This window comes from Ailuropoda melanoleuca, chromosome 12 (genome assembly GCF_002007445.2).
Source record: "Ailuropoda melanoleuca isolate Jingjing chromosome 12, ASM200744v2, whole genome shotgun sequence".
NCBI lineage: Eukaryota > Metazoa > Chordata > Mammalia > Carnivora > Ursidae > Ailuropoda > Ailuropoda melanoleuca.
Window position 1 is genome coordinate 72,860,804 of NC_048229.1, and position 17,936 is coordinate 72,878,739.

Genomic DNA, 17,936 nt, shown 5'->3' on the forward strand with positions numbered 1-17,936 from the left:
TTCTCCCCAAAGAGGATGCACAAGGTGTCAGCGGCCGTCTCTGGCATGGGGGCCCTGAGGGTTCTTGACCTCATGATACTTCCTCTGATTTCGACACAGCATTTCTGCTTGAGGCAGAGATTTGCCGTGAAAATCATGGGGACTCTGACCTCGAGCTGGGTGGTGGTTTCCTGGCCAGAGTGCAGCACTCCGCCTTGGCTGCGGGGGGGGGGGGCCCGTGGGCCCGGATTTCAGGTTCTAGTGGTGGTCCTGGATGTGAAGCATGGGGCGGGCACGGGCCGGGATCACGAGTCCAATGTTAGGGTCGTGGAACCTAGAAACACTTCATTCTGGCCGTAGCCACTTCAAAGAGATCTGGCTTTCTGGGGCTGCTCTGGGGTCTGGCTGTTGGATGCAGCAGGCGGTCACCCCAGGGGATTCCATCCTACGGGGGGGCAGGAAGGGGGCTGGCTGCTGACCTGCCGAGGTCTGTCTCTGCCCCCACCTTGAGAGCCGTTCTGGGAGAGATGTCGGTATCCTCCCAGTTACACACGCAGGCCGGAAGGAGCCGGGGCGTGATGTCTGGCACACTCAGGAGGCGGTGAGATGGGGAGATGGGCTGATGGACGCTGTAACCTGAGAAGGGAGCAGCACGGGGCCGCGGCCCTCTGCAGGAATGTGGGCTCTGCGCAGGCGTCAGTAGCAGACCACCAGGTCGCGGTCAGCCTCCCTGCCTCCGCGAGCCCCGGCCTCTCTGCCCCGGGGTGTTGCCACCCACCGTGTTAGACTCTGCCGTGTTTGCTTGGGAACGACGAGGATGCCGGGCTGTGCCGCGAGCGAGCGAGCCTGGAGTCTGGGGTGGAATCAGATTCAGGCTTGGGGGAGGGGGGCGCGGTCTGCCAGAACGACCTTGCCCCCGCTCACATCTCACGTTCACGGAGCTCGGGGTTTGTGTTCAGTGGGGTCAGAACTGATGGGGGGCTTCCCGAGGTGAAGTCAGGGACACAGGGCGTTGGGAGCTGCTGTGAGCTCGGAGAGACGTCCACAGAGTCCCTGCTTTAATGTGTGTCCAATGCTGGGGTGGGGGGCTGTGGCTTTCACAGAACATGTGTTGAACATTTTGTAATGAGACAGGAAGGAGAAGCCACCATTCTTTAGCCGAAGCAGCCCTCATGGGGACGAGGACGACAGTGACGGCCAGGACCTCACACCCCATGCCCACCTGCACCCCTTCCAGGCTCCTGTTCCTTCCTGAAACCTTGGTTCCGGCCCAGCAGACACTATGCGTCTGGTCTGTTCCTGGGAGAGCCTGTCCGTGGCCTCTGGGTCCCAGGTTTGGACAGGGCCCTGCTCACCAGTCCTGTGCCCTGTGTAACAGGTGCAGAAGGTGTGCTGCTGGGCCTTCCCTTAGAACCTGTGGAGACCAGCAGCTGTGTGAGGTCACTACGGTTCCTTCAGGGTGCAGAGAGGAGTGGTCCTTTGCACGGCATCTGGTTTCCACAGATGTCTCTGGGCTGAGGGGCTTTAAATAGGCTGATCCTACCTGCTGTGAGGTGGGGCAGAGGCCCAGAAGGCTACTGAGGCTGGGAACACGGCAGGGTGGGTGGAGGAAGGGTGGGGGAGGAAAGATGGCCACTCTCCCTGTGTGTTGAGAACCCGCTGCTGGACTCTGCGAGCCGAGGCCTGGCTGCCTGCAGTTGTCAGTAAAGTTTTATTGGCACGTGGCCCTGCTGTTGGTCTTGTTCTTACATTGTCTTTGGTGCTCCAATGGCACCGTGGCCTTTTACAGATGAAGCCTGCTGGACTTGTGTCTAGAACCTTCCTCCACGTGCTGTCTGTTCTGATACCAGCATGTTTGAAGGATGTGGGTCAGGCGTCTTGTAGAATGCCACAGAATTTATACGTGGCCGTTTTCCTGGGGTGGTTTTCAGGAGAAATGCTTTGAGGCAGGAATGTCGTGGGGTGTCCTGTCCCTGTCTTACTGCCCAGGTGACCCTGGTACTGGACACCTCCCCTTTGTTCTGACGAGATGGGGACCCGTCCCCTCTGCCTCTCACCCAGCGGCTTCAGGATCTTGGGGAATTTTGCCTGAATCACTTCACGTGGGAGCCACGCGTGGTAGTCGGAGGCTTGTGTACCCGCATTCATGAATGGCGCCTGCCCGTCTCTGCCTTCCAGGTCTCAATTCTTAAGTTTTCTCCTTGTGGTTTCTTTGAGATAAAAATTACCTCTTCATTGACCGAGTGAGCTTTATGTTTGCAACAGTTGTGGACTTGCGGAGCTCCCACGTGCCCTGGCCCGTGGCCACACCCCCAGGCCCCATGTGGCCTGCAGCCCGCGTCCTTCCCTGTGTCTCTTCCGCCCCAGGAGGCCATAGGGCCTCCTGCTTCCTGGCCCGTGGCAGTTCCCCTGCTTTGCTCTGTAATGAGGTGGTGGGTTCGGGACCCGAGTGCTCGGAGGGCCGGCAGCTGTGGGGCGGTGGGGCAATGTGGGCCGTGTGCTGCTGTGGGACCCTTCAGTGTGCCATTCTGGGAAGGGGCTACCAGGTCACGGAGAAGCACGTCTGGCGTGGGAGCACCTCCGAGTCCACGGCCAACCATGCGGCGGGGCCCCCGCACCTGCACCACCACCATGGCTGGGCGCTGCTGGTTTTTGGAAGTCCAGCACACAAGCCCCGCCCCTCGCGGTGCTGCCCGCCTCGGGCGTGTGCTTCCCTGGCGCAGTTCCGTGGGTGGCCCCCCACTTCTCTCCGTGTTAAAGGGAGCTCATTCTGTTCTGTGCACACCCTCGGGCACCTTCGGCTCCTCCTTTCCTGTGTGGCGTTCCCACGGCTCCGCCGCGCCCGCCCTGTGCCCATCCCGGTCTGTGGTCAGGCTTGTGGGGTGCAGCAGACGTGGGGCCAGGGCATCTGTCCCCCACAGGTGGTGCTGACTGAAGGATCCATAAACCTAGTCTGTCTCTGGTGAACAGAGGAGCAGCCGCAGCAGTCGTGGGCTTCCGGGGACAGTCCTGGGACGGGCTCCCTCCTGCCCCGAGACTCACGCTCCTTGGGGTGCTGCTGACCACGCTGTGTCCTCACTTCAGCGCGCTCAGGCTCGCCGTGTCTCGCTCTGAAGGGATCTCGGGGCTCAGCTGAGTCGTGACTTTGTTGTGCCAAATGGGCAGTTACAACAAACAGGTTTTGGAATGATTTCTGTAAACGGGAGGCAAGTGTTTTCAGTGCTTAGATGCGCGGGCGAGCCAGACGCGGGTTTCCTGTGACGGGAAGTGGGAGAGGAATTTGCCATGGACGGTGTGGGGACGAGTCCTGTGACCTCGTGCCGCAGCACCGATGGGCCCCCGGATGGCCACGGTGGGTTGTATGTGTGGCTGTCCCTCCGCCTGGTCCTGGCAGACGCCACCTCCAGGGGCCTGCCCAGCAGGACGTGGCAGGGCCTGGTGGAGCCGGGCTGCCCTCTGCCCCTGGGTTTCCTCTGCCCAGGCTTGTTCTGGGTCCCCTGTCATCGAGCGAGGGGACTCTTCAGACTCGTCGGGAAGGCGGGGGTCTTCCGAGCGCCTGACGCCGGGGGAAGACGTGGCTTTCTCAGGTCGCGTCCACGGACTGGCTGGTGGGGCTCGTTGTCCTGCGCAGTTGGCAGGGTTCAGGTGGGGTGCGCGGGCTGCTCGAGTCGCCGTCGGGGCCCGCACGGTGTGCCTGGGCTTTCCCTTCAGGGGGCCCTTCCAGAAGCGAATTCCTTTCTATGGGAATCGTTTATATTTTTAAGCCTGATTTTGCCTTAACTGTGAGTTGGGAGGGGTTGGGAGCACTTGGAGGACGCCCGCAGACCCGTTGGCCCAAGTCACCGGATGACGTGCTGCCGCACTTGCTGTGGCCCGCCCCCCACCACCGCCCTTCAGGGTCTCCCTGAGCCGCCGGGTCAGCCGCTGAGTGGGCGGCCGATAGGACGCCTGGACGCTGAGACAGCTCTCCCTCCGGCTTCACCAGCTGGCCCAGCAGTGTCCTTTATCAGAGGAACCGGGCCACATGCTGCTGTCCCCTGTCCGGTCTCTGTGGTCTCCCTGCTTCCAGAAGAACCTTCCGTCCCCATCTTTGCCCTCTGCGATATCGTGCGCCTGAGCTGCAGCTTCTCTGTGGGTCGGTGTCCACAGTTGTCTCAAGCCTCCTGAAGTCATGGCTGTCACGAGTTTTCTCATCTGGGTGTCGGCTGGCTTGTGACCCTGGTGTTAACCTTGACCTTGGTTAGGTCAGTGGCCCAGCCTCTCCCCTGGTGCGTACTTGGCTTGCGATGAGGAGCAGGTGCCGTGGGCGGGGCCCTGTGTCTGTTTGCGGGTCTGGCACACGGCGGCTACCGTGGCGGTCCTTCTGTCCTTGATGGGTGTGCCTGTCCTTCCCCCATTGTTCACGAGTGTGTGGATTTGGGGTCTGTGCTGTGACCTTGACTCTGACGCTCAGATTGTTCAGGAGGGCGGCCAGTGGGAGCCCCATTGCTGGCGCTCTGTCCTTCTGACAGGTCTGCGGGGCATCCTCGGCCGACAGTGGATCCGCGGGTGTGTGGGTAGAGGTGAAGAGCCGGCCCCGGACCGCCCGCCCCAGCAGTGAGGGCGCGGTCACGCGACAGCTGGGGTGGGCAGTGTGTGCTCGCTGACACTATGCTGGTTTTAGGAACACTCACCCGAGTCTCTGGAAAGGGCACCCCTTCCCAGGGTCCCCAGTTTTCCGGTGTCTTTAGTGCAGGATTTAGTCTGCACTCGGTAAATGGGCTGTTTCCTCGATCCCCGCTTGCGGTGATTATGGTGTCTGGTTGAAATACGGCCGTTTGTATTCTGTTTGGTGTTTTGTCGGTCCTCCTTGTTTTTTCTGAGCGTGGGAAACACGGGCACGGGTTCGGAAGCCGTGCAGGGAGGCGCTCCCCTGACCAGCGTGGGGGGCTGAGGTCCGGAAGAAGCCGTGTGGCACAGACCGGGCGGTGAGCGACGGTTGTAGCGGTGCAGGGGGCCGGGTGCCACGGGCTGGGACCCTGCGAGTCTGAGGGGCCTTGGGCAGCTGGGTGTGCCACTCAGGAGCAGGGTGTGTCTGGATTTCGGGGACCACTCGGCTGACTGGTGAGGACGGCGTTCCCTACTGTGCCCAGCATGCCAGCCCATGATTGCTCCCTCTTGTCACCTTGAGCTGCCACGGGGACAGACTGGGGACCTCCCCACCCCCACCCCCGAGTGTCCAGGGAGGATGGTGACCAAATCGCAGCGGATGACAGGTCTTACCAGTGACCCTTCAGCTCGGGACCATGGAGCCCGGAGGCAGGCACAGTGTCTGCAGGTGACCGTCTGGGACCCGCCATCCCCTCGGTTATTCCTGACAGGAAGGCCTGACGCAGGCCTCCCAGCTCACAAGGTGATTTTGGGGAGTCTGTCAGGAAGTGGGACCAATAGGACCTGCCGTGAGTTCTGTCCCAGCGCGGGGGGGCCCTGGGGTCTGAGAAAGGTGGTTTCAGAGACTTTTCCCTCCTTGCTGGGGAGCCTGCCGCTGTGGCGGGGGTCATAGGTCAGAGCAGCAGGTGGCCTGAGCTCGGGCTGGGTGGGCGCAGGTCTCCTGCCTCACTCAGGAATGGACCTGGGAGGAGGTCATCCTGCGTGCAAGTGTCCATGTCCGTACCCCGTGCGGCGGGCCCCGCCTTCCCTGCACGGCTTCCTCTGACTCTGGATGTCCAGGCCGGAGCCCCCCCTTGGGGGTGTTGACTCCCGGGCAGGGACGGTGTTGAGGGGACGTGAGTGGGTGCCAGCGAGGGGGTGCGGCCCCGGGCTGCACACCCCACCTGTCCCTCTCTGCAGCTTCTGTACGTGGGACGACATTGCCGTCCCTGATGAAATGGGGCCGGGTGGGGCTCCCATCACCCAGGGGGTGTGGCCAGGCCGCGGCGGGGTCTGTCCAGATGTGTGTCCCCCGGATTCCCGGGGAAGCGCTGTGGGACCCGAGGGGGGACAGTTGGGGACTTGAAGTTCCCGTTTGGGTGGCGACCCCCGGGGCCCTCTCACCTGACCCCCTGTGGATAGTGCTGCGGGGCAGGGGGGGTGGGTGCCACGTGCTTCTTGAGGAGGAGCCCCTGCGATACTACGTACGCTGTTCCCTGCTCTTCTCCTGACATCCCGGAGCGGCGTGTCCACGGTAGCCCGGTGTCTGAAGTACGCACGGAGGTTTATCGTACACCGAGCCGTGTCTAAAGCCAGATGCCCACTAATGGGCCACGCAGTGGCGGAGGGGTTTTTCTGTTCTAACGAGGGCTGCGTGTCTTGGCCTGGAGGCATCTGGTTAACTGTAGGGGGTCTGCAGACGTGACTGTGGCAGCTGAAAGCCCGTTCTGGCCTGGGACCACCTCTGTGAGCCGCACGTCCAGGACCGGAGTGCCTGCCCCGCCTGCCCCCTGTCGTCTTGCCCAGGAAGGGGTAAAGTTGTGTCGCTCTGAACACAGCTTGTGAGGTTTGCGTGTTTCGTGTGTGTTGGGATGTGCGTTCTTCTTAAGGCCTGTCAGAGAAATAGGGAGAAGCGGTGGCCATCCCTCACTTACTGGCCAGGGGCCTGGGCGTCACCCCTGCCCACACTGAGGTCACCTTCCTCCTTCCTCCCTGGCGGTCAGTGGCATAGGGTGGTGGCTGTGCCGCGTGCAGGTGCTTGGCGGAGGGTCGAGGCCTTGCAGGATCCAGGGGGCGCTGTGCCCGTGGGCGGGGTACCAGGTGGTGGGACCAGGACCCTGGCTTCAGGAGCAAAGGTCAGAGGTCACCAGCCCCTGGGCACGGGGCTCTTCTGCAGACCCCGTGGGCGCTTGTCTCCATGAGCACATACCCCCCCCCGCCCGTGTGGGCTGCTGACCTCTTCCAGCCTTGCGGTTGGATCCGAGGCGCCTTGGCCCAGCCCTGGGCCTTTGTGTTGGCCCCAAGGCCACAGGGCGCAGCTCCTGCAGGTGGACTGTCTGCCTGCGGTCAGGCCGCTGTCCGGGTGCCAGGGAGCTGTCCTGCTGGGGGTTCTGGGTCTTGAGTTAACCACCCCCCCAACCCTGGCATCCAGCTTCGGTCCCACTGAGAGTTAGTGGGGGCTGCGCTCGACTTGGTGGATGGGGAAGCACGGTTTGGGGGTGGGGTGGGGTGGTACTCTAGGGGCCTGAACGGGCCTGGCTCGCAGGACAGCATAACTGAACCATGTGGGGGTGTGATATGAGGGGACACTAGGGTCTGCCTTGCTGGCATGGCCTGTCCCCACCTGGGCCCCAGGTCGGCGGGAATGGGGTCCTGGCCACTCCCGCTCCAGGCATCCAGGGTGGGCTGGGCTCACATCAGCACCTGGCCTCCTCTTGCACGGCAGCCTGTCCCCCTCCCCCACTCCACCCACCCCTTCCTGCTCCCTGCTCCCTGAGTCTCATGTCATAGGTGGGGAAACTGAGGCGGGGAGGGCTGGGCTGCTCGGGTACAAACAGCTGTCCCAGCAGCCAGGGCCATGACCCTGAGGAGCATTGCTGGTGGGGGTCCCAGGCACAGGGTGACATCTGCCGGTGACACGCATGTCTGTGTTCTCGGAACCCAACAGCCTCTCCTGCTGCCCCATGGCTGGCTGGGTGGAGCCGAGGGCCCTGGTGTTGCACAGGGTCTCCCCCAGGCCCTTGTGGACGCGGGGCCTGCAGGGGCGCCTGTCCTGTTCCAGCCACTTTTAAGACTGACCTGAGCGGTTTCCCTTCCAGGAGATGGAAACCCGCGAGAAAACAGCCCGTTCATCAACCACACGGAGGTGGAGCAGGAGAACTTCTTTGAAGGAAAGAACATGGCGCTTTTTGAGGTGACTTACACGTCCCCCGACGAGACACATGAGGGCCGTGACTTGTTAGAGGGCTGAGACTTCGCAGTTGGTCTCCTGAGGAGCTGGGGGTGGGTCAGAGGGCTGCCCATCTGACTGGACGCCGTGCACGGGGGTGGAGGGTTGTGGGAGGGGGCCTTCTTGGGAGGGGCCACGTGGGGAACCCGGGATCCCTGACGTGGGCCCCGGCGTGCGTGTGTCTGGGGTGGTGTGGGCCCGTCCGAGCCCTGGGGACCGGATCCGGAGCTGGAAACGGCCGGGAGCCCCGCTGGGCACTCTCCGGTGGGTTTGAGGGTCCAGGTGACTCACCCGGTCGTGGCCCCAAACAGGAGGAAATGGACAGCAACCCCATGGTGTCCTCACTGCTCAACAAGCTGGCCAACTACACCAACCTGAGCCAGGGCGTGGTGGAGCACGAGGAGCACGAGGAGGACAGCAAGAGGCGCGAGGTCAAGGTGCGCCCCCACCCCGCCTGCTCCTCGTCCCTGCCCCTGTCCCCCAGCCCCCACGCCCTCTTCCTTCTCTGTCCCCATCTGCTCCCCATCTCCATCTTCTCTCCGTCTTCTCTCCTGCCTCCCCGGTCCCCATCCCCTGCTTCTCCCCCACATTTGCTCCCCTGTCCCCCCTGTCCCCGTAACCTCCCTCTAGCCCCCTCCCTGGGGCATTCCCCAAGTCCTAGTGAAACATGACTCCTTTCCTCCTCTCTTCTGCACGTGGCTCAGTTGAGGGTGGAAACGGGCCTTCTCCGCAGCGAACAAGACAAAGGCAGCATGGGGACCCCGAGGTCTAAGTGCCTGGCCTTGAGGGCTCAGTGTTCCTGCGGGGTTCCCACCAGCTAGGTGTGGAGCATGGAAGCTGGTGAAAGGGTGGGGTTTCCTGATGGCTGCTTCCCTGCCTGCCTGTCCCTCCTCCGTGTCCACCCTGCCCGTGGCACTAACCACATGGCCGAGGTGCTGGGCCCCCTGTGTGCACAGGGGCCCGCCTCCCTGATCGCCTGTGTCCAGACAGACACGGGGCGTGAGGACTTCCCAGCCCAGCCTCACCCCAGCCACCTTCCTGGGGCAGAAGGCAGGGGGGACACCGGTCCCAAGTGACACCATGTGGGGAGATGACAGCCGTGGACGCTGTGGAATTGGGTGCCGTGCTTACGGCTGAGTCGCTCACTGGTGTGTTTCTGGGGTTTCACACATGTCCTGGGCACTGCCTGTGGCTTTACTTGGACTCTGCTCGGGCTCTAACGTTCAGGCCTTTTCCATGCCGCCGGCCACGTCTGTCCCTCTGTCAGCTAGAGCTTGTGTCCCAGGGCACCGTCCACTGCCTTCAGTAATAGGTCCTTTCCTGTGGTTGGCCCGGGTCTGCTTGCCTCTTGGAACCTACCGTGGTCCCCACCGTCCCCCCTTACTGCCCCCCTGCCATCTTGCCCCGCTGCCCCCTGCTGCCAAGCACAGCCCGGCACAGCCCAGCATGCCCCTTCCCCGGGCTCCGAAGTGCGCCCCAGGCTGTGGGTGTGTCTGTTGAGATGTGGTCTCAGCCTCCAGCCTGGTGCGTCTGCACGGCACGTGGGCACGTGGCCTGGACCTGTGGCCAGAGCAGGACTGGGAAGTCCTGTCCTTGAGGCAGGGGTGTTGTCTGGCCTCTGTCCCCTTGGGGCACAGGGGTAGGTGCTGTGGTCACAGGAGCGATCCAGCACAGCTGTCCCATAGACAGGTGGACGGGTTCTGGTTGGGATGAGTCCGCCGCCCCACTCAGGACTGACTCGGTCCTCGGGGTGGGGGCACTGCCCTTACTGTCCCCCGTGTCCCCCCGGGCACAGGAGCTTGTGCCCAGACACCCAGCCCCCACTGCAAGGCACCATTTCCAGGGCTCCCCTCTGGCTGGGCTGATCCAGCAAAGCTGCCTCTAGGAGAGAACAGGAGGCCCGCCCTGCCCTTCCAGGAGGACTCGGGGTCTCCCCGGCCGCTGGGTGCAGGACATCAGTGGACACTGCGCTGCAGCTGGGGGATGGCTGCCTGGCACGTCTAGCAGCTGTTTCAGACGTTAATTGAACTGTGAACCAGAACTCACACCTTCCTGGCACTGCTGTCCCATTTCACACAACGGGGCGGGCCCTAGGGCGCTCTCCGCAGGCCCTGTGACCACTCGGGGGCCCACATGGGAACAGGTGCCCTGGGTGGGCAGGGGGTGGGCTGGGGCGCCACGGGGGCGGCACATTTAAAGGGAGCTGAGTGTCCCAGGCATCCAGACCTGGGGATCCCACAGGGCTCTGTGGCCCTGCCCTGTCCCGGCTCTCGGGGGCAGGCATTCTGGGTGCGCACCAGTCCTTGGACCCCAAGAAGCCCACCTGCCTCCCTAAACGTGGGTGCAGGCTGCTTGGGCCGGCAGAGCCGCCTCCTGGGCCCTTGACCTCCCGTGCCCTTGTCTGCAGCCCTTCCACTCGTAGCAAAGGTTTCTAAGCAAATCTTCCCCAGTTGTGTGGATTCTTTTATTCACCTGAGTTCGAGGCATTTTCCCATTGAACGTCATCTTGCCTTCGTGGCAGCACGTCTGTCTCGAGATCTCAGGTGTGTCCCCTGACTGCGGTGTCATGCCACCTGTGCAACAGGATGGGCTGGGACCCCAGCGTGGTCCGCCTTCCGTGATGGCTTCTGGCCTTGTTGCTTGCCCGGCCGGCCCTGGTGGCCTCCAGGATGTCAGAAGACACCCCGTCAGGCACCTCCCAGCACTGTGTCCTCAGTCACCCCAGAGACGCACCTGCGGCTGCGTGTCCCATCTGCAGTTTCTCTGGCGGGTTTGAGGCGCTGCAGACTGGGACTTGGCTTCGCCGTGCCCTTGGCGCGGTTAGAGAGCTCCAGCCCACCTTCCATCTGTGTCAGGGCCCGCCTGGGCCTCTGGAACCCTGAGCTGCTGTCCGCTGGATGGGGCCTGCTTGTCCTGAGCTCAACTTCCCCGACGCTGCCGTGGCTGCCCTTATGGCACCCCTTCCTGCCCCCTGGCAGCGACACGTCTCTCCCAGAACCCGCTCTCTTGAGGATTTCTCCCAAAACCCCCCTTCTAGGCGCGGCCTGGAGTGTGCGGCCTGTGGGGCGTTCGCTGCCCCCGGGGCGCCTGGGGGAGGGCGGTGGGCCGGGGTCTGCAGGCACTGGCCCGGCCCCCAGGAGCCACTGTGTCTCTTGCAGAGCCCGCGCATGGGCACCTTCATCGGCGTCTACCTGCCCTGCCTCCAGAACATCCTGGGCGTGATCCTCTTCCTGCGCCTGACGTGGATCGTGGGCGCGGCCGGCGTGCTGGAGTCCTTCCTCATCGTGTCCATGTGCTGCACCTGTGTGAGTGACCGCGGGGCTGGGGCTGAGACCCCAGGCCCCCGCCCCCAGGGCAGCCTCCTCACGAGCGCTGGCGCTGGCTCTGGCGGGGGGACGTCTGGCTGGCTGGACTCCCGTCCCTGCGTCTGCGGGAGGACGTGGCCGGGGGTGTCTGGGAGGCGCGAGGGCCCTATGTTAGTGCCTGGGCTCCCTGTTTGAAGGAAGGGCTGCCCATGCCAGTGACTTGTTCAGCCACCGACCCCGTTTCCTCATCCCCGTGTGGCCCCAGGAGCCTGCGTCCCGTCGCGCTCACTGCACCAGGCCCCCTTCTCGGCGCCCCGGGTCGGCCGTGGCCTCCACGCGTCCTGGGCGCCTGCTCCCGCAGCCTCAGGCTCTCCTGCCTGGCTCTCACGGTGGAGACTGGAGCTCAGCTCCCCTCATCCCCCCAGGGGTCTGTCACCTGGAGCTCTGGCCCAAAGAATGTGCCCCCCGTGGCTTCGTGGGCCGTGGCGTGGCCATCTAAACTGCATTATCTCCTTCATGTCTAGTGACATTTCTCTCACTGGGGAAATGTGGACACACCTGGAGTAATTGCCATAAAACCAGATAAAAATCAGGATAAGGACCAGGGGCTCCTTTAAGCAGCACACGCATCCCATAGGATTTTTAGCCAAAGGTGTGCCTGGTGGAATCACAGTGGCCGCTGAGGCCCTAACTTTCCTGAGGCTGTTCCTTCTGGTCCTTGGGTGGCAAATTGCCCCCAGCCTGTGGTATGGCCACTTCTGAGCTGTGCTGGGAGCTGGAGGCAGAGCCACCCGGGACAGCTCTGGAGGTCCTGCATCCAGCCCCCAGGGCAGGCACCCAGATGGGGTTGTCCTCTACCCCATGGCGGGCTGGCACCCAGACGGGGTTGTCCTGGACCCCACGGCGGTTGGGCACCGAGATGGGGTCTCCCTTGTACCCCACGGCGGTTGGGCACCCAGACGGGGTCTCCCTTTCATTCCAGGTAGGGTCCTGAGTTGGGTATTTCTGGGTGTCCTGCAGGAGCTCAGCTTGGGGGGTTGAGTGGGAGATCAGGGCAGCCCTGAGTGTCCTGGCGCCCGTGTGCCTGACTGCTTGGCAGCCCCTCTGTGATGGGGCCGGGTGTGACCCCCGAGGTGCCCTGTCTTCTAAGAAGATCGCCTTTGTCTTTGCAGACGATGCTGACCGCCATCTCCATGAGTGCCATCGCCACCAACGGTGTGGTCCCAGGTGAGGGTATCGGGGCAGGCTGTGTGGGGTCCCGAGCTGAGCCCTGCTGGGGAGCCCACTCAGGATGGCCTCAGCCCAGGTGGCTGGTGCTCTCCCCAAAGGGCCCCAGTGTGTGCACGTGCCCTTACCCACCTGGCGGCCAGCCCGGAGGACAGAGACACCCACATCTGGCCGGCAGCGGGAGGGGGGGCTGGGGACGTCCTTTGCACAGCCAGGCTCTCCCAGGAGTCCCCTCGGCAGGGAACCTGTCTCCAGGCAGAGGTGCTCATGGGCTCCCGTCTCTCAGCGGTGCATGGGAGCTGGTGCCTGGTGTCCTGGGCGTCGTCCTGTGTCCCCGGAGGGCACCATGGGCCGTCCTAAGGCCAAGGTCCTACTCCCTCGCTGTTGCCCAGCGCCTGACCCCGCGCTCAGAGCTGCTGTGACGCTGGGTTTCTGCTCCCAGCAGGAACCCTACGTGAACGCTTCCTGATACTTTCTTACGAGATCTCGGCTTTGCTCTGTTCAGAGACCGTGGCCTTTCAGGAGCCACTTCTTGCTTTTGATTCTGGAGCTAATTTCTCCCAGACGCTCACTATTTAGAAATAAACTGAAGCGCTACGGTGGGCAGTGGGCAGTGCCTGCCTCAGGCACTGTGTGGCCGGTGTCGGGGGCCTGGGGAGCAGAGGGGCTGCGGGGCTCAGGGGATGGCCTTCAGTCTGGGGGGGGAGCTGCGTTGTCCTTGGAGCCCTGGTGGCACGGCTGCTGCTGCTGACTGTCTGCAGGGTGGGTGGGGGGGAGCTGCAGGCAAGGACAGGGAGGGGGCGCTGTGCTGCGTGTCTTGGCCCTGGGGGGCTGCCCTGTGCCTGGAGCCTCCGTGGCCGGGCAGGTGGCAGCGGTGTGGACGGCATAGATCTGCAGGGGCTGGGGTCCGCCGGGCATTAGCCGCCCTCTGGGGCAGGATGGTGTGCTCCAGCAGCCACAGGCTTCCGTGGCCTTTTTGGGGCGAAGCACACAGCATCAAGGTTGGCGTTGGCATCACAGTAAACGGTGCGGCGCTGACCCGCTGCTTCTCTGTCCCGTCGGCAGCTGGCGGCTCGTACTACATGATATCGCGCTCTCTGGGGCCTGAGTTCGGGGGTGCCGTTGGCCTCTGCTTCTACTTGGGCACGACCTTTGCCGGAGCCATGTATATTTTGGGGACCATTGAGATTTTTTTGGTAAGTGCCTTGTTTTGGGCTGGTTTTCCAGACCCCGAGGAATCCCTCCCGAGGCACACAGGCCCCCTCCACCGGCCCCTCACTCTGACACCTGCCTCCTTGGACTCTTGGGGGGGTTGGCTGTGTCCCTCGCTCGGGCTGCACCGTGGCTGGTGACCGTGCCCGTGCGTCAGTGACCGGGTCCCCGGCTGCCCTTCAGATCGGCGCCAGGGTTCTTGCCAGGTCGACGTCCAAGTGCACAACAGGCTGTAGGCCTGAGCCCGGGATCAGCCGCGCGGCCCTGGCCTTCAGGGCCTCGTCTGTTGGATGCAGGGCTGGCCGGGAGACGGCTCCTCGGCCAGGAATTTTTCTGTCCTGTTGTCCCCACTGTCGATGTTACACGAGCTCAGTAGGGTCTCCTCCAGAAACGTTCTCGCTCCTAGATCGTCAGCCGCTGTGGCCCCAGCCCTGCAGGCTGAGCTGGGGCTGCCGCCCCGGGCCCGGCTGCCACAACACCGACCCCAGGGGCAGCGTCTCTCAAGACTTCCCTCTCCGCTCCCATTTCGGGGCACCCACCAGGGCCGTGAATGTGTTCGGGAGGGTGGGGGCCCACGGCGGGGAGGGAGCCCAGCATCAGGCCCTGCGGACGAAGGGGCCTGTCCTGTGGGGCCAGCTTCCAGTCAGGCTGGTTGGCGGCCCTTCTTGACCCTCTGTCCCCTACAGACCTACATCTCCCCCAGCGCGGCCATCATCCAGGCAGAGACGGCGGAAGGCGAGGCCGCGGCCATGCTGCACAACATGCGTGTGTATGGGACGTGCACGCTGGTGCTCATGGCCATGGTGGTCTTCGTGGGCGTCAAGTACGTCAACAAGCTGGCCCTGGTGTTCCTGGCCTGCGTGGTGCTGTCCATCCTCGCCATCTACGCCGGTGTCGTCAAGACTGCCTTCGACCCGCCAGACATCCCGTGAGTCCTGGGCCTGCGGAGGGCCAGCTAGTCCTCCAAGCCTCGTCCGTGCCCATGACCACGTGGCCAGGCCCCGGGGTGGCGGTGCCATGGGGCGCAAACGCCCCTGCTCCCGCCTGGTCCATCAGGGTTCTCGTGCGACCGTGTCATATGCGCGGGTGGGATGGGTCTGGCGAAGGTCTCCTGGGGTGGCCCGTTCTCCGTGCTCCCTGTGTCCCGGCTCCCCTGGTCCTCATGGGAGCCCCCCCACCCCCCGTGGGTTCCTTTCTTTTCCCACTTCTGGATGTGGACGCCAAGTCCCAAGGAAGTGGCCCAAGGTCACAGAGCGGGTGAGCGAGCCGTGGTATGTCTGGCATGCGGTCTGTCGGGCTGGCCGGGTGGGCCCAGCCCCCACAGGGCTGATCCAGGAGGGGCTTGTGGGCCAGGTGGCCGCCGGTGGCCGCCGTCGCTGAGCCCCTCCCAGCTACTCCGTGTGGAGGGAGGCACCTGTGTCAGACGCCTGGAACGGCTGTGTCTGCACCACGTTGCTCTGAGCCTCTGACGGAGGGTCTCAAGGGGCTGCCGGGGTCCTGCGTCAACCCCGACCCCTCGCAGCTTGCGCGGCATTCCCGTTGCCCAGGTGTAGTGTCCGAAGCGGCTTACAGCCCCCGACCCAGTTGCCCAACAAAAGCAGTAGTCATTTCAGAAGGGGCCCGCACGTCCCCTCACGCCCGACTCTCCACGCTAGGGTCTGTCTGCTGGGGAACCGTACCTTGTCGAGACGCGGCTTTGACGTCTGTGCCAAGTTCCACACCGCCAACAACAGCACGACGCCCACCGCGCTCTGGGGCCTTTTCTGCAACAGCTCCATGCCCAGCGCCACCTGTGATGAGTACTTTGCCCAGAACAACGTCACGGAGATCCAGGGCATCCCCGGCGTGGCCAGCGGCGTCCTCCTCGGTGAGCGCCCTGGGGTTCCACGTGGGACCACACCTCCCCTCCCCCACGGCTGCCCGACTAGGCGGCTGTCCTGCCCGGAGCCAGAGCCGCGGTCAGCAGACCCCGCCTTTCTTGGGGTTTGCTGCTGGGCGCGCATGGGGTCGTGGTTGGGGCGACAGGGCTTGTCCCTTGGTTCTTCTGGGAGGAAAGGCGGTGTGTCATCCTGTGAAGTTACAGCCCGTGGAGCTGGTGAGCCCTTCACCCCCGTGGCCTCTGCTGGGGCCTCCCTGATGGCAGATGCCCTGGCAGAAGGTTCTGGAATCCTGTTACTGGCCTGTTGTTGCCCACAGATAACCTGTGGAGTGCATACGCAGATAAGGGGGCGTTCGTGGAGAGGAAGGGCACACCGTCAGTGCCCGTGCCAGAGGAGAGCAGGGCCGGCGGCCTGCCCTACGTCCTCACTGACATCATGACCTACTTCACCATGCTGGTCGGGATCTACTTCCCCTCCGTGACCGGTGAGGCCCTGCCCTGTCCCTCCACTGTGCAGGCCGCCCTGCTCCCCCAGGAAACGAGCCGCCGGGTTGCTGCTCCCCGCCTGCTGATTGGGGTGCGGGAAGCAGCTTTGTCCCAAGCACCCCGACAGACCGGCACCACTCGGAGTCAGCGACCGTGGCACCTTGGCATGGACCCAAGTGGTGTTCTTACAAGACCCTCAGCTGACCTTCCAGGATGACCTTCAGTGCACGCCAGTGCCTCCTCCCCTGCTGGGACACCCCTCCGCGGCCTGGTGCGCAGCGGGAGCCCCAACCCCCACCTGGCCTGGCGCGGCTGCCCGAGCCGCCTGCAGCCACTGGCACATCTGGCCTGTGCCCGGGCCACTTGGCCGCCTCTTGGGCCTCCCCTCTGCTAGCTGCAGCCCCACGGCTCGCAGGCTGGGCGCTTGTCTTTAGTCTCACACCCTTCCTGTGTGTGGTGGCCTGGGGCTGGGCCGGGGGTGCTTTCCAGGTTTGTGGTGACTGGGCTCCCCCGGTGGTTTCCGTAGGTATCATGGCGGGCTCGAACCGGTCCGGGGACCTCAGGGACGCCCAGAAGTCAATCCCCACAGGGACCATTTTGGCCATTGTGACGACCTCTTTTATCTGTATCCTCGGAGGGGCCGAGGTGTGGGGGGTGCAGGCGCTGGGCGAGGGAGGCCCCGATGGCCTGACCACTGCTGCCCCAAGGGAGAACCAGGCTGGTGTCTGCCTGCGGAGGGAGAATGAGAGACGCCAGGACGCTGACCTCACGGCTGGCTGCGGCCCGAGCCGTTGTCCGTAAACGGCGTGTGGCACCCACATCATCACACGTGACGTGGCGGTAACCCGTAGCTGCGGGCACGGCGTGTGGTGCTTGTGTCCACGCCCACAGTCACAGCGTCGCCATGCTGGTCGCTGGGGTCTGTCCCTGCCGAGCGATCCGGCGTCCCCTGCCGGGTGCCCATGGCAATCACACTGCCGGCCATGGGCAGCCTGACTCACCTGAGCCAGGATGGGGCAGCAGGGAAGGCGCCTGGGGGGCCGTGGGGTCACAGCAGCATGCGGGGCTGGGGCAGGCCCCCCTGCGACTGGGACCCTGTTGATGTTTGGCCAGCCACTTCCTTGACACAAGACAGATCTGTCCTGCATCGTGCTTTTTGGGGCTTGCATTGAAGGCGTGATCTTACGAGATAAGTACGTTGGGGTTTTGTGGCTTCTAGAAGCTTCCGGGTCCGCATCCGTTTTCTCGTAGATGATGGTAACATTGACTGTGGGACCTCCTGCAGCATTTCAGACTTCGAGCGGGAAGCAGGAAGCCCGCGGCTCCTCTGGGGGGTTCTGTTTGGTCTGGTGTGTGCGTCCTGTCCTGCTCCAGCCTGGAGCTGGGGAGCCACCAAGCACCCCACCGCCCGAGAGAGCATGAGGGGTTCTGTGCCGTCCCCGACAGCGAGGCCGTGCGGACGGCACTTCTCAGGAGTGACAGTGGCTTCCCTGCTCCTGAGGAAGGTCACGTAGGGTGGGAGCGGCCTCATTCCAGCTCAGAGCGTGGGGAGACGCTTATGTCTTCAGCTCGTGTTTGAAAGCCTGCCCACCTGCCGCACAGGTTCGGGGAGGCCCTGCAGGGGAAGCTGGTCATCGGCATGCTGGCCTGGCCGTCCCCCTGGGTCATCGTCATCGGCTCCTTCTTCTCGACCTGCGGTGCGGGCCTGCAGAGCCTCACGGGGGCACCACGCCTGCTGCAGGCCATCGCCCGAGACGGCATCATCCCCTTCCTGCAGGTGAGCAGGGCGGCCACCCCTCAGAGCCGGGGCCCCCACAGGAAGGGGCGTGTCTGCGAGGGTCCCTGAGGGTCTGCCCCCAGAGCACAGTCTTCACGGTTACAGACCGTGGGACCCACGTCCCCACCACCAGCCTGGCTGCCCTTCCCCAGGTGGTCATGGGGCTGAGGACCAGGCGCGTGTCGGGGGTGGGGGGACGGCCCCTCCCCGCCC

The 17,936-nt window shown here is 64.1% G+C and overlaps 2 protein-coding genes across 4 annotated transcripts in view; both read left to right on the plus strand.

The window, feature by feature from the left end:
* Positions 1-17,936, plus strand: part of WWOX (WW domain containing oxidoreductase) — a 1,195,262-nt gene that overhangs the window by 1,013,045 nt on the left and 164,281 nt on the right. The gene's annotated exons all lie outside the window — the stretch shown is intronic.
* The window catches only part of SLC12A7 (solute carrier family 12 member 7), a 43,334-nt gene that overhangs the window by 9,297 nt on the left and 16,101 nt on the right, over positions 1-17,936 (plus strand). For both annotated transcript variants that reach the window (XM_034637794.1, XM_034637793.1), the window contains exons 2-12: positions 7,707-7,801; positions 8,149-8,274; positions 10,996-11,142; positions 12,315-12,369; positions 13,435-13,565; positions 14,268-14,509; positions 15,237-15,448; positions 15,778-15,945; positions 16,473-16,571; positions 17,082-17,139; positions 17,549-17,723. In XM_034637794.1, coding sequence (XP_034493685.1) covers positions 7,707-7,801; positions 8,149-8,274; positions 10,996-11,142; positions 12,315-12,369; positions 13,435-13,565; positions 14,268-14,509; positions 15,237-15,448; positions 15,778-15,945; positions 16,473-16,571; positions 17,082-17,139; positions 17,549-17,723 — 1,508 coding nt within the window. The remainder of the gene's footprint in view (positions 1-7,706; positions 7,802-8,148; positions 8,275-10,995; positions 11,143-12,314; positions 12,370-13,434; positions 13,566-14,267; positions 14,510-15,236; positions 15,449-15,777; positions 15,946-16,472; positions 16,572-17,081; positions 17,140-17,548; positions 17,724-17,936) is intronic.